Source organism: Sylvia atricapilla, chromosome 9 (assembly GCF_009819655.1).
Source record: "Sylvia atricapilla isolate bSylAtr1 chromosome 9, bSylAtr1.pri, whole genome shotgun sequence".
NCBI classification, from domain to species: domain Eukaryota; kingdom Metazoa; phylum Chordata; class Aves; order Passeriformes; family Sylviidae; genus Sylvia; species Sylvia atricapilla.
The window spans coordinates 23,870,681-23,886,692 of NC_089148.1; the positions used below are offsets into that span (position 1 = coordinate 23,870,681).

The 16,012-nt window shown below is 38.8% G+C and overlaps 1 protein-coding gene across 1 annotated transcript in view; it reads left to right on the forward strand.

Annotated features, from left to right (window-relative positions):
- Positions 1-16,012, forward strand: part of SLC44A5 (solute carrier family 44 member 5) — a 61,106-nt gene that overhangs the window by 19,123 nt on the left and 25,971 nt on the right. The window contains exons 2-5 of the mRNA XM_066325293.1: positions 9,065-9,113; positions 10,561-10,634; positions 12,452-12,536; positions 14,412-14,496. Coding sequence (XP_066181390.1) covers positions 9,065-9,113; positions 10,561-10,634; positions 12,452-12,536; positions 14,412-14,496 — 293 coding nt within the window. The remainder of the gene's footprint in view (positions 1-9,064; positions 9,114-10,560; positions 10,635-12,451; positions 12,537-14,411; positions 14,497-16,012) is intronic.

The following is a 16,012-nucleotide window of genomic DNA, read 5'->3' on the forward strand; positions in this document are numbered from 1 at the left end:
GTTAGAATAAAAATTAATAGGAAATAAAAGACAAAATAAAATTATTATTTGTTTTTAGTTCTTAATGGCAAATTATGACAAATCTGTGAATTGTCTATATTTTGGAGTAATTAATCATATAGGACCAAGAGTCCATCTTACAGAAAATTATACTAATTACCAAAGGTCAGAGTCCACGAGATGTAAATATTTTGTGGAATTTGAACCTTGTGCTAAAAGTTGAGTGATATAACTTTTTGCTAGTCCCAAAAATGATTTGTGAAAGGCTATTAATAATTTGCTTTCTCCTAAACAATAAATCATAACTTGTTCTAGAGCTAAAGGTTATCTTATTTATTTTACACCTTCCAGTTGATTTTGGTATCAGACTAATTTAATTTTGTCATAGTAGTGATGGGGGTTTGTTGTTGTTGAATGAAAAACCAGAAGACAAGCTAGAGGACTGGGCAATCACAAACCATAGGAAGTTTGACAGGGGCAAGTGCCAGATTCTGCATCTGGGATGAGCAACCTTGATGCATGGACAGACTGAGAAATGAAATGCTGAAAAGCAGTGCTGTGGAAAGTGTCCTGGGATCCTGGTTGGCAGAAAATTGGAGTCAGCAGTGCCCTGGAGCCAGGCAGGCCAACTGTGCCTGGAGCACATCAGACCCAGGCATCACCAGCTGGGCAAGGGATTGTACCACTCTGCTCTGCACCAGGTCAGCCCCACCTTGAGTATTGCGTGTTTTGGTCACCACAATATGAGAAAGATACTAAGCTCTTATAGAGCATCCAAAGACAGGCATCAGAGATGGTAAAGGGCCTTGATGGGAAGCTGTATGAAGGGCCACTGAGGTCCCTTGGTCTGTTCAGCCTGGAGAAGAAGAGACAGAAGAGACTTCACTGTAGTCTACAGCGTCCTTGTGACAGGAAGAGAATGGGCAGACACTGATCTCTTCTCTGGTGCCCAGTGACAGGACCTGAGGGAATCGCCTGAAGTTGTCTTAGGGGAGGTTTAGGAGGGGTATTAGGAAAAGGTTCTTCCCAGAGGGTGGTTGAGTGCTGGTACAGGCTCCACAGGAAACTGGTCACAGCACCAAGCCTGACAGAGTTCAAGAAACAGTTGGACAGTACTCTCGGGCACATGATGTGACTCTTGGGGATGATGCTGTGCAGGGCTGGATGTTGGACTCGATGGGTCTTTGAGAGTCCCTTCCAACTCAGTAATTACATTCTGTAATTGTGTAAAGATTGTGTTCAAATTCCTGTGTTTACCTGAAGGAATACAGTTCCTCTTAAAAGTGGGGTCCTAACTGTAAAAGTGAACTCTCCAGTTTCTCAATGTGCTCAGCAGGCACTTCCTGCTGAAGGGGAAATGTCATACATGTCTACTACATCAGGAACAGGGTAGTGCACACCAGGCATAGAGTCTCTGAGACATGAAGAACCATAATGGGAGATAAAACAGAGGTAATTATCTTTAAAATTTGGATGCCTGATTCATTGTCTTCAAGACATAGGTTCCATTTTCAAATGATTAAAAAGGCCATGCAGGGAAAAGGGAAAAGAAAGGATAGGACCTTATCTTAGTATTCTGAGAATTGCCTAAGTAGTACTGACTGAAAAACTTTGGAATTATGGAACTTGAGACGTGCTAGCTATGCTCATTTTATATTGGACATTGTACCAACATGTTACATTAGGATTTTTGATGTCTAGCTTTCAAAAAAAAGTCAACTCATTAAACAAATACAGGCAACCATTGGTTTAATACACAGCTATTAGAAAATGCCTGGTATACAGAGAAAGACAGATCTTCAAAATTGTGCGTTGCAATCAAGGCTCTGATTACTGCAGTTTCAACATGGCTTTTGAGAATTAGACACTAGATTATTCATAAGTTTGTGAGTCTGACTGTTCTCTTGCTTCCAAAGTAACTGACTGCATTTGTACAAATAAAATAGTGGCAGATAGATGATGTATACAAAGTCCAGAATAGTCCAGCTCTTGTTTCATCCACCTGGCATTTTTATATCTAAAAAAATATGTATAGTTGCACTTTTTTTCCCAGTAGCAACAGTGCTGTGTTGTGATTATTAATGGTAGATGCTGAAGATTACACCCTCCCTCTGAGATTATGAAAGTGCTATTTTAATGATTTATAGGAAAGGTCTTGGTATGGTATCTGCATGCAGCATTTTACTGCATAAGAATAACTAGAAAAGGTTGCGATGATATGTAATGGTATAAAGCTTTGGGGTTGGAGACTCTGCTAAGAGAAAAAATCATTATCTGCCATCTGTCATTCTAGATCAGCTAGAGTAAAGCAGCCTAGAAACAGAAAACTATCATTTTCTGACCCTGGTTAGGAAACATCTGATTATTTAAAAAATTCCTTTTTCAGGGTAAAGCAAAGCAGTGTCAAAGCTGTATTTTAGGTGTTGTTTTTTCTAAAGCATGAGAGTGTATTCCAAAACCAAGAGCCCTTTCTAGGTGGATTAATGCATCAATGTATTTTGAAAAGGAAGTATTTAACGAAGCAGTTACATCAAGCACAACCAACAAACAGAACTTGTTTTGTTCTAGAGTTCACCCAGTCTCCCAAGCCCAACCTCACTCAGAAAAAACTGTCTTGCAGAATAGCAGAGTTTGCCTAGAAGTTCTCTTCCCACACATCATACCATTTCAGAAGTATCTTGGTAGCTGTGTCTTTGCTTGGATATTCCATGAAACTTGTTGATGCATTAGTCCCAGAGCAAGAATAAGAAATGAAAGCTGGGAAAAAAAAAATCAAAACCCACAGACAATTTCAGCTCCAAAGAAGAATTTAGGGGAACAGCTAATAAGCACATTGAAATGGAAACCGTAATGAAGCTCTGTATGTGACCCAAACTACTGGGAACATTTTGTTTGTTCTTCAGAGAACTGTAAAACTTCCACTAGGTATTGGTGTTTTTGGTCACATGGCAGAATTGCAGTTCAGTGATAATTTGCTTGTAATACATCAACTGTATGCATTTTCACTCCCCTTTCTGAGGGTAATTGTTTGACAACTGGTATATTTCAATACTCACCTAATAGCCTGTGCTGTCACTAATATTAGGATAATGTTAGATGTGGAGCTTTGATGTTTGATTATACCATGCTGGTGATGTTCTGTCTAATATTAAGTGAACATGGACAGCATGTTAATTGTACAGTCACCATCAGGAAAACATATTGCATAATCTTTGGACTGATAGTCATCTGGGGGCATGATGTGTTGTTTTTCACTTTGTCTTGTGGCTATGATATGGAATACATCATACTTTGTCAGCTACATGACTAATTAGGTGACTGCAATGATAATAATTTCATTGTCGTAGTTTCATTTACTGCTTGGTTTTTTAACCACAGTAGAAAAACAGTCAGCCTTCTCTACTGAACTGTCATTACTGACCTCAGGATTCCTAGGCAATTCTCTTTATGTGGTGTGAATGCCCTGGACTTCTTGGGAAGCAAAGGAGTCTGAATGATGGGTAAAATTAAATAGTACATAGTAGTTTGGTCTGCTTGAAACCTTAAAACCTTGCCTTTCACTGTGTTGTGTTTTCTATCCCCTCTTCCTTTATTCTGTCCTTTGGTAAGACTTGCAGCAGCGACACTTGGTTTGTGAGCAGTGCGGAATGCCCTCAGCTTCACTGTAAGTCAGCAACAGTCACTTTTGAAACTTGGACTAAGTCTGGGTGGAAACTAACTTGCGTGTTGAGATCTCTATCTTTGCAGCTTTGTGAAGAAAAGGACACTAAAGTGATGAGGTGACTTGTTTGTCTCATCTACCACTCCTCTCCCTTCTTCACCCTTCCATTTTTCCAAGTCATGAGCCAGTATGAATAGTATAATGGCAGTCCAGAAACTTATGCTGGCATAGAAAAGATATTTTAAAGGCAGCTACTACTTAGTATGATTTATGACACATGAGAGGAATCATAAATGTGTTTTTATTATAATTGCAATTTATGTGTGCATGACTTTATAAAAACTAAGCAACACAGAGTCCCCAGGCAGGTGCAAAGGAAAGCCGCTTTATGGCAAATACCAAGCCTATTGAAGCAGTTAGCCCATTATCAGTTACATAGTTTTAAAATGTAACAAACATAATCCAACCAGCCGCTATAAACCAGGACGTGAACTTGTAATGGTTGTATAACTCATTTTTCTACCTCAAATTCAGCTGGGTTGCTTTCCCATGGTCCTTTTCTGCTTAGCTGAAGTAGCAGGCCTGAGCCATGATTTTACAAGAGTGACAAGACCCTTATTTTATAAGGTTTTACCTGTATGCAACACATGATCTTAAAAATTACTAGTATCTGAATCTTTCAAAGAGGGGAAAAAAAACCCAGTATGCTGGTAAACTACATACAAGACTTAGAGAAAGAATTGGTTTTATATTAATGTCAACCTTTTGAGTTAATAGACTGTTTCAACACATGTGTATCTTACAGTAATAATGTATTATTGTACATTACTAGGATAATTAGGCTGTCTCTGCATAAGGAATATTGCATGTGGTTTAAAATGTACCTGAAGTTAGCCTAAAAATCTTCTAAGTAAAATTAGACTACTACTACACAGCCATGCATTTCAAACATTTATTTGAATTCTTTGCAAAATTGAGACAGTAAACCTTGAAAAGTTAAGGGTTTTGTATATGTTTAAGAAGTTTCTGCTTCTGAAAGGGATAGATCAGTTGTGCAGGAACTTGTGTTGCAATTTTTTATAATCCTGCTGAGAACAGTTGGGCAGAAACATCGAAATCTTAATATGATTTTTTTACAGAAACATAACTGGGATGAACCTCTTTCAATCCTTATACACCCTGTGCATTTGTTAGCAACCTAATTCATTATCATGTGAATCTTGGGTCTTTGAGCATTCAATTAGCAGCTTGAGTACACGGAGGCCTTATTGTTGCTGAGGCCTTCTCTAGCAATACTTTGAATTACTTGAACTGACTGATGTGCACCAGTAGATGGGAGCAGTGCCTATACATGAAGGTCCAACGGCTTGCTAATAAAAACACTATTTCCTTAAAAAGCTGTACATATTCTAGTCACTGGCATGTGTAATTGTTGACCAAAGACCAGGAAAGAAACATGAAGAAACTAATGGTTATAAAACTAGAAATAGCATTTTATTGGAGTTGAGTAATATATTGCTGACCAAATGCATGTTAGTTAGTGTGCATTTTTGCTTAGCACTGTCTGTTCAGTGCCTTCTGTTCCTTTACTGTTTTGAGATTTAGTGTAGCAGCCTTTCACAGAGGTGCAAACTTGAGTGGGAGCACAGTAAAATCAGTCATTTTGCCTCACTGCATTTCTTTTTTATTTCTATCTGCCAAAGAATGACAGGAGCTCTTGGGAGGTAGTTAAGTATGAGGGTTCAGTCAACAGTTAGTATTTGCAGGAGATCTGTCTGCATCTTCAACATGTTACTTTTACCTTGATTGCCTGATACTGGTTATACTAAATATCTAATTCGGTAAATGTTAGAACATTGCTGCTAAGTTCTGTAGTAACAAAATGGGCTTTGCCTTCATATCACAGGCATCATTGGTTAAATGTCATATGAGATTATTCTTCTTTGTCATTGTGTACTATGCAGTGACAGGGCTGACTTAAAAATGTTGGTTTTGTCCATCCAGCATGTAGTTCAGCCTTGTCTTGTACATTATTGTAGGAGTGCATATGCTAGTGTACACGTTTCTCATTGCAGAATTCTATAATTGGTGTTTTTTAATTATATTCCACAGAGAATGGAAATTTCATTCTGATCAGGATTACCATATGTAGATTCTGTTCCTTTGTGGCTTCAAAGGAGAGATTGCCTCAGGCTTTCAGATTCACATATTGATTATAAAGCCTTGTACTTTGTTTCACTATAAAAACATTACAGTATCAATGTAACAATGCTGAGACCTTCTAGCGTTGCCTCTTCTGTTCTGCACTTTGGTGCTGTGGAGAAATACAAAAAGCATGTTCTAGTAAGAAAGTAATTTAGTAAATTATGACTGCTTCTATGCATAGATTTCCACTTATCAGATTGGAAATTTGATACACAACAAACAGTTTACATTTTAGACTTACATGACTTGAACTTTGGGGTGCTTGTCATATGTATAGAGGAGGAAAGATGTGGCCACCTACTGCATGTAAAGACTATTTACTGTCACAATAGCACAGGCTACAGAAAAGTGGCCAACAGTGTTATACCTTATTTTCAGTTAGAAAATCATCAGGTGGTTGGTTTTTGGTTTTTTTTGGTTATATTGACTTCTGTATGTTTATTTCACAAACAGTATTTAGGTGCAGCCATTTCCTTCTTCGTGTACAGTGTAGGTTAGTACCAGCTGATAAGAGTCATTCCTCTTTGTACAGACTGGCTTGGGTAGGTGAGCAAGGCATTGAGTGATAACTTTCTATTCACAGAAAGGCCTGCCTACTTTGTGAATTTCTCTTCTGGTTGGAGAAGTCCCTGACAATCAGCTTATTTTTAAATCTATTTAAATAGCATTTTTGTGTATCTCTGCTTGGTGGGAAGTGTGCTATTTAGCATCACTGAAGTACACAGTCAGTATCTCACACAGACAGCTTGTTCAACTGATCCAGGTGCAGTAACATGGATAGAGATGAAGAAAACTACTATGGAAAACATGGTAATTTACTTGCTTTCTTAGAACTATTCATAAAACCTGATCTAAATCTCACTTATTTCAACTGTGTTGCTTTAATTGACTTAAACGGGCTTGGATCCAGACTCAAATGGTTTTCTGTAACTTCTTCAATTATTGGCAGTATTGTAATTTTTTCCTGCATGTCATTTGCTAGTTTATTTAAATTAAACATGGAATGTAAATTTTGTATGTGTATATAGTCAATTTTTATATTAAGTAAGTAATTTAGAGTTGTTTTTTAAAATTATTACAGTGGTAAAGTGTAACAATTAACTTCATATGCTGTTTGGGGTCAAAATTCATAAATATCTTGTGAGTTATTTCTTAAATGATATTTTACTTCAACATACACAAGCTACATACTGTAAGGCAGCCTGTAAAACAAATCTGTCTCATCTGCAAAGAGTGAATATAATCCCAGTTTTCCATTTTAGTGAAAGGTGTCAGTTCCCCCTCACCACTGCTTTCTTCCTTATGCCTACCAAACTCCTAAATCTTGGATTTTGATTTCTAAATACATTTGGGCTTTTGTAGCTGGGGAAGTGGTTTGCTTTTATGAGGAACTACGTAGATACTAGAAATAGAAATAATTCCCACCTCACCCCTCAAAAAATCTTCTGAATTTTTAGGGAATAGTAGCAATTAAGTAGGGAATTTGAATTTAATTTAGAATTAAGTTAATAAAATTAGATTAAACAAATAGTATTTTTCTTTTTTCTGTTCTTTTTTCTGTTAATGCATGATTAACTTGTAGTACTCTGTGATGTAGGGCATTGCAGATTGTATAAGCAATGAGCAGAGGGGTTCGACTTCAGTGTGCCTTAAGACCAGAACTTGTCTATAGGGAGTGATGGTATGTACGGTTTTGTTCTGGCAGTAAATTATTTTGTAGTAGAAATACTTATTTGGTAGAAATTTCTGTTCAAAAAGTTTCATTCAATATACAAGTGTTGGCCCAGCATTAGGTATTGTGTATGGTATGTTTTCTTTCCTGACCGTGTATCATAGCATAGCTTCTTCCAATCTGCAGTACTGCTGTCATACATCACTTCTCCAAAGTTTAATTTTTTGATCTATCTGTATTAAGATATTTTGTTGCTGGAGCTTGCTGAGGTGGATCTGAATACCTCAGATGAAGAGTAAATAGGATTTTACTTCTGTGTTTATTGTACTGGTCTGTGTGTATTTTGATAAGGTTTTTCTGATACAAACCAAGGACAAAGTCTGGCATTTAATAAGCAAATTCTGCTTTTAAGAAGTTGCTGAATTGTTCTCTAATTGACAAAATAAGTATTTTTCTTTGGGGCCCAGGGGAGGAAATTTAGGCTAGTAGCACCATGTAATACCAGGAATATTCAGAAGAGGAGATCCTTAAGAAAGCAGTGAAAAAGCACTTTTAAGAAGTAATTTGTATTGTAGCTTTGAATGAAGAAGTAATCTTTCATTGCACAGAGTTTTGTTCAGCAGATCTTCGTAATTACTGAACTTTGTAAAGAAAATGTCCCATAAAGCTGGATAGCTAGATTCAAAATGAAAAATCCAAATTCTGATCTGCTGAATAGAAAACTGCTTGTTCCTCTTTGTACAGTGCCTCAAAATGTGAAAATTTTAATTTGACCATCATTTTTTGTTGCTCTTTACCAAGTGAGATCATACTTTAATTTCTCTTATTCAGGTTCACGTTGGAATCTCAGGTTGGTGGGTTAGTATTTGGTAGGTTTTTAGTATAGCTTTTTTATGTGTAAAGTAAATCAGTTGGAACTGTGCTAACTAGGATAGCCACATGAAGAACAGATTGCCCATGGAGGCTGTGGATGCCCCAACCCTTGCAGTGTTCAAGGCCAGGTTGGATGGGGCTCTGAGCAACCTGGTCTAGGAGGAGGTGTCCCTCCCATGGCAGGAGGTGTTGGGACTAGATTATATTTATGGTCCCTTATAAGCCTTTAACATTCTATGATTCTAGAGAAAAATCAGAAGCTCACAGCCTGTAACTGTAGAGGTAGGTTCATTTACTCGCTGTCAGGCACATTTAGCCTGTTATGGGAAGACATAATCCTTGTTTCTCGAATATGTTCTGAACCTGTGCATTGGTGTCATAGGATGTACATTAAAGGTAATTTATCATGTGGTAAATGTGAGGCCCTCAATGTTTTTAAGTTAGAAGTAAAAAAAAGCTTTAATCTCATATTCAAAACCTAGGTAATGTTATTGATGGATTACTGGTATTGCCTGTATGAAATGATTTTAACAAAACTGATTAAGTAGGGATATATGGAAGATGCTCTTCAAAGGCTGGTGTTAACACCTCCCTCTGGACAAATTTGATTTTAAATAAGGACATGTTTTTATACTGTTTTATTTTAAATGCAGGTGAACCAAGGAAATTTGACCCGAAGTTCAGAGGACCTATTCATAACAGGTAAGTATCATAATTCATTCTGTTAAATTCTTTTGGCGAACAGGGGTTAAAATTTTTTGTTAGCAAAACTTGTGAATTTGATTCTGTAAGTCTTCTAAATCCATACCACCATCTTTACTACCCTTGAGGATGGATGATTACTGGGGAGTATTAAGCTGTGTTCTCTTCAGTCCTTTTATTTTGAATGCAAATTCTGTGTGCCTTGCTTTGACTAATATCTACTGTCTAACATGTGCAGTTGTTCTGATATACCTCTTTGTGACAGAGCCTCCTACCAGAACAATCTGGCTTAACTTCACTTTGTTTTATGAAGTGCAGATGAAAGCATGTTACCACTTAGAAGGTTCATTAGTTAACAAGCAGGATGAAATTCCACAGAAAGTATATAAGGAAATCATAGAATCATTAGGGTTAAAAAATACCTCTAAGATCATAAAGTCCAACTTTTAATCATGGGCAATTTTTTAGTGTTTTTCTAGATGTAGAGAGCTAAGTTCTCAACTAGCGTTTACTGTCCATACTGAGAAGAATTAATTAGAGAACCACAAGTTATTTCAGTTTTACCATTCTTGGGAGAAAATTTATGACATAGAAGAACACTGCTGACTTTGTCATATTATCATTTGAACACACACACTATTCTTGTCTATGCAGGATGCATTTCTTCCTTTCTGAAAGCTAATAATTTTAGAAATAAATAGAAATACTTGTTTAGGGAGTTCATCCTAATTTGTGAAATATCTTTATGATACTGCCAGTGTATCAAGCCAAGCTTGAGCAGTGTCAGAACTGCTTACTTCTTACTAGAGGCTGGGAAAATGAGAAGCATTGTTTTAGCATTGTTTTCTCAATTTTGAGCAGTTGTCCTATCTTAGGTTATTGTCATATTGACCCTGGATCCTGTACCACCTTAGGCTCACCAAAAGTTTATTTCAGTGAGATGATAAAGCTGTTCCTCTCTGGAGAAGTGTTCACACTTGGAAACACACTTCAAGTTCTCCAGCTGTTCGAAAGAATCTGCTCTCTTTATCTCTTTTATGTTAAAAATGTTTCTCCATAAGAGGAAACATAGACTGGAAAACAGAAAGACTGGCAGAGGCTAAAAATGAATTCTGAGGCAGATGTCCTGAAGTATGTCTTGCCACTTATATAATCACTTATATGATAAGCGATCTCATGGATTCTGTGTTGTAAGGTATTGTTTCAACAATATTTAAATCTGTTCCTCAATATGTTCTCATCTACAGTGAAAAAGCATACACATTTATTTGCTGGTCTTGCTGCAAAAACAGGACCTTACACCTCAAACATGAGTTTGTGAATAAAACTTCTGCAAAGTGCTGCTGCGAATATCTTATTCGGATGTCAAAACACCCTATGACAATTAGTGATTTTGAAGGGTCATATTAAACACATTTTTTAAAAAAGCATTTCTTCTTGCCCCTAGGCACTGCACAGACATTATTTGCTGCGTGATCTTCATAGTTGTCATTTTGGGTTACATTGCATTAGGAGTTGTGGGTAAGTAAACAAAGATATAGTAATGCCTTTTCATATAGAGAGGAAGCAGCTTTGTGAATGTTAGAATTTTTAATTGAAATCTCTCTTTTGCTTGTATTTGTGCAAAGCTTTCCAATCAATAAGTAATGCCTTTAAACAATGAATTAGCATTCAGTATCTATTGTAATTCACAGAATCACAGACTGGGTAAGGCTGGAAGGGGCCACAGTGGGTCATCTGGTCCAACATCCTTGCTCAGAAGGGTCATCTCAGAGCCTACAGCACAGGATTGTGTCCAGATGGTTCTGAAATATCCGCTGTGGAGAGACTCCACGCCCTCTTCTGGGCAATCTGTTCAAGTGGGCGTTCACTGCACAGGGAAGTTCTTCCTCATGTTCGGATGGAACTTCCTGGGCTCAGTCCTTTCCCATTCCTCTGGTGCCACTGCTGGGCCCACGGAGCAAAGCCTGATTCATGGTCTGCCCCCTCATTGCAGACACTGACAGGCTGAGGGCCTGAGACAGACAGGGGCTGAGGGCCCCTCTCAGCTGGGGCTCCTCTCCAGGCTGAACAGCCTCAGCCTTTCTTGGGCATGGAGATGCTCCAGGCTCTTCCTCAGCTCTGCAGTCTCTGCTGGCTCCACTCCAGGAGCTCCATGTTCCTCTTGTCCTGATGAGCCCAGAGCAGGACACAGCACTCCAGATGTGCTTCACAGGACTGAGCAGAGGGGCAGGATCACATCCCTGACCTGCTGGAAATGCTCTTCCTGAAGTACCCCAGGATCCCACTGGCCTCTTGGCCCCCAGGACAAACTGCTGGCTCAGGGAAAGCTTGTCCCCCAGGACCCCAAGGTCTTTCTCTGAAGAGCTGCTTTCCTTCAAGTAATTAGGGAGAAGTTCAAAGCCATGTGTTTACTGATTAAAAAATCCTCAAAAAAAATGACACGGTTTGATAAGTTTGCAATCATAAAGTAACTGTGATAGAAAATTTCAGGCAACGGAAGCTAGAGAAAAGCAATTTGGATTGAGAGCAGCCCTGAGGAGAAGGAATAGGCAATGCTGATTGATTAGGTTTGGGCATGAGCCACCCATGTACACTTCCAACCCAGAGAGCCAAACGTGTCCTGGGCTATGTTGAAGGAAGTGTGGTCAGCAGGTCGAAGGAGGGGATTCTGCCCCTCTGCTCTGCTCTTGTCAGACCCCATCTGCACTCCTGCATCCAGCTCTGAGGTGCACCAAGCACAGGAAGGACACTGACATGTTGGAGTGAGTCCAGAGAAGAAATGCTCTGAGGACTGAGGTACCTCTGCTATGGAGGCAGGGTGACAAGTTGGGGTTGTTCAGTGTGCAGAAGGGAAGACTCTGGGGAGACCTTAGGACCCCTTCCAGTGCCTAAATGGTCTCTAAAAGAACTGGAGAGGGATTTTGCACAAGGACCTGGAGTGAGAGGAGAGGAGGAGATGGCTTCTAAACTGACAAAGGGCAGAGTTAGGTTGAAGATTAGGAAGAAATTCTTGCCTGTTGAGGGTGGGGAGGCCCTGGCACAGGCTGCCCAGAGAAGCTGTGGCTGTCCCTGGATCCATGGGAGTGTTCAAGGTCAGGCTGGAGGGGGCTTAGAGTATTGGATTTCTTTCTTACAGATTAACCTGTATCTTAGTACAGTTTACTGTGCTTTGCATTTAGTTTTTCATTAGGAAGTCTACTAATCTGTACTCTTCGGTGTTGATCAACAAAGTATAAAATGTTACTTTAGAAGTTATACATTTTCATGCTAGCTAGTTTTAATTATTAACTGTGAACACTTGACTAAAATCTTAAGAGAAGTTGTATATTTTGCAGCTTGGGTGCACGGGGACCCCAGGAAAGTGATTTATCCAACTGACAGCTATGGGCAGTTCTGTGGTCAGAGAGATACCCTCAATGAGTGAGTACTAAATCCATTCACATACCTTTATTACTCGTGCACTGTGAATAAGATGTGAGATTTCAAATCTCTCTGTCAAATAGACAATGACACTCTTACTGTATTTATTCCAAATAAAGCTCTGAAATATATTAGTTTCCCATTGCATATCCAGATCCAAATTATTACTGTAATGCAGTTGTTTGTGTCATTTAGAGAATATTTTTTGTAAGGTATCAATATAACTTAAAGATTGTGTCAGCAGTTGCGTAGAAATTGACTAGCTGGCACAGCTTCTAGCTGCCAAAGTTTGGGTCATTCATAACCTGTGGAGTAATTCTTCATCTATCTTGGGATAAGAGTAGTCTTAAGGCATTGTAGCCTGGTGAATAGTTTTGTTCAACATGCACCAAATAACAGGAAAGTCTGTAGTGAAAGGGCTCTTTTTTTTTTTTTTTTTTTTTTTTCTGGTGCTTGTGTAACCACATCCTCCTTGGATAAACAAGAGGTAAATAGAGCCAAATGGCTCTGTTTACTTATCTCTGTTTTTCAGTCATTTTAGATTTTGAATCTTAAGAGTTAAATTAGTTAGTTGATACCAACAGAGTGCTTACACATGAAAATAGCTGCCCAGGGAAGAAAGATGTTGCATCAATGTTTTCTCTGAACATCTTGTTCAAACCCTCATTCATGGCCAGGAACACCTTCCAGTAGACCAGGTTGCCTTGTTCAACCTTGCCTTGAACACTTCCGGGGACGGCGCAGCCACAGCTGCTCTGGGCAACCTGTGCCTAACCACCCTCACAGCCAAGAATTTCTTCCCAATATCCCATCTAAACCTGCTCTGTCAGTGGGAAGCCATTCCCTGTTGTCCTATCAGTCCAGGCCCTTGTAAATAGCATATTTTCATATTTTCATAGCATAATCTCCATATTTTTTGTAGGCTTCCTTCAGGTACTGGAAAGCCACAGTTGAGCCACCCCTGATGCCATCTCTTCTCCAGGCTGAACAGTCCCAATTCTCTCAGCCATTTTTCATGGGAGAGATGCTCCATCTCTTTGATCAACTTGGTGGTCCTTCATAGTCCATAGGGGAGCATATGCACCATTTCATACAGGGACATTGCATAATCCTGACTAGCTGGCTTTGCAGTCCTGTTTAAAAAGGGCAGGTCTACTGCCGTATTGTCTTCACTAGAGCTGTCTGATAATCTTCTGACATAGTGAAGACTAACAGCACATTTTGCTGTCTTCAAAACACAAGTCTTTAAATCAAGAGATCTTGGGGTCCTCAGTTTCCAACTAATCCAGATTTAAGTGACAGCAATCACAAGGCTCCAAGTTCCAGTGGATGTCAAATATGTGGGACTGACAGATTGACTCTTATTTATATCAAGGGGGATCTTGTCAGTGTTATTAGTGGATGCTATTATATTCTGTTTTCTGGACAGCTGCTTTTGGTTTCCAACCATAAAAAGCTTATGATTGATTTTGGTGCCACCTTCTGATCAACAAAAATTAGGCAGCTTTTACAGTGAGGCATTTGCTGATGGTGAGTTTGCATGCAGTGCATACACAGGATGTTGGTTGCATAGAGACTGTGGTGTTTTTGCAGGGTTATTTTACAGACCTCACCTCTCGAGGCAGGGCTACAGATACATGGAGTGTTTCAGATTCAAATCTTGCTGCAGAGAAAAGCTTATCTTTAGAGCAAATACTTCAGGTATCATAGATGTCTTGATGCGAAACTTTCGGGGTCTGCTTGGGATTTTTTTTTTGTCTTGTGTTTGCAATATGGATGTTTGCAGTAATAGAATTTAAATATCAATGCATTTCAGAATACAAGGATGTATAAGCACCTATATGTGTGGTTATAATTATATATCCATTTCTGTAGGAACAAGACCATTTTGTTTTACTTCAACATCCTGAAATGTGCCAGCCCCGTAGTATTAATCAACCTACAGTGCCCTACAACACAGGTGAGTGAAAATGTAGAGATAAAATATTTTCCCTGCATCTTAGTCATGGTGCTTAAAAATGTGAGATGAATTTGTTTGGATTTAAGAATTGACATTCATGTCCTTCAAAATATAACATGATTGCTTTATAAATGACTTGTAGCACACACTCTCTGTAGCATGTGACAAAAAAAATGAAATGGAAATGCACAAGATTGTGCATTTTGGCTAAGAGTAGGCAAAAAAAGTCTGACTTGAATATGGCAATTTATTATTTATGACTTTATCACAGGCAACTGTCCAGTAATATTCAGTGCATGCAGAAAAAATTGATTTATACTTAAGGTTTTTAAAGCTAGACATGTTCAAGAAATTGTGCATGATGCCAGTGACAGGAGTATCTGGGTGTGGTTAGAGCCTACGGCTCTTTAAAAAGTGAAGATTTTGAAAGCTTGTTCTTGCCTTGTGCCACAATTTGCACTCTGTTTGTTGTGCTGTGACTCCTCATGAAGTTGGGAAATAAACCTAGTCACATCATTTGTGTGGGTTAAGATTAACCTCCTAATCTTTCTTACAAGACCATTTTCCTGACCATAAAACATGGAAATCTCCAAAAAGAAAGAGCAAGAACCTTAACACTGGCTAGTTGCTGTCAGAAAGAAAACTTGCTCCATCAGCTGCGGATTTGCTTCAGGAATCCCCATCTGTCCACATGCAGACACTGACACTGTTACCCTACAGCCTTTAGACTCTTTTACTAGAACAGTTCAGTCATAAATATGAGGTCATTGTATGGGATTTGACTGGTGCTGTTGGCAATGGCCATGAATCAAATAGAGTGGAATACTTGTTGAAGGAGTGGTTTTTGTAGCAGAGTAGTTATTTTGTTCATTTTCAAATATGCAACAACTTCAAAACTAAGAATGCTGGTTTTGAATGCTGTTTGTTACTGTGGATGGTTAAATTACTGGTCTTTTTGGAAAATGCTGAAGAACATTTTTTTTGATCATTCCTCTTTGGAACTGCAAACAGGGTCCTTCATTCCTTGCCTATACATATAAATAGCAGGAGGATAAAACCCCAAGAACTAACGTGAGAAGAGTTTCAGTTCTTGAATAAGACTGGTTTTGAAAGCTGTTCTTAGAGTCCATTGGCTCCATAGACAGCACATTTCACTGCCTGTTTCACAGATGACAGTTGATAGCAAAGTGTGTACTTGTTAGTCACCTGTTGCCCCAGCAAGGACAAAACTCTTCTTTGTTCCTCGGCCTGTGCATAGTCCATAGGACTGAAGTATTCATCTAGAAGGACCCTCTTGCAGTATCTGCCATGCTCTAAGGATTAGTGCAAGACCTTTTCCCAAAATTCTTTATTTGAATTACTTATGATGGAATGCCCTTGACATGAAATACAGTTTTTGTGCATAATGTCTCTCTGGTACTTGGACAGCAGAACTTTGCAAAGGGTGGATAGCACAGCTTTGGAAACAAACTGCCTTCTAGGAAAGGCTGAAACTTGCTGTAAAGATGGAATTCAA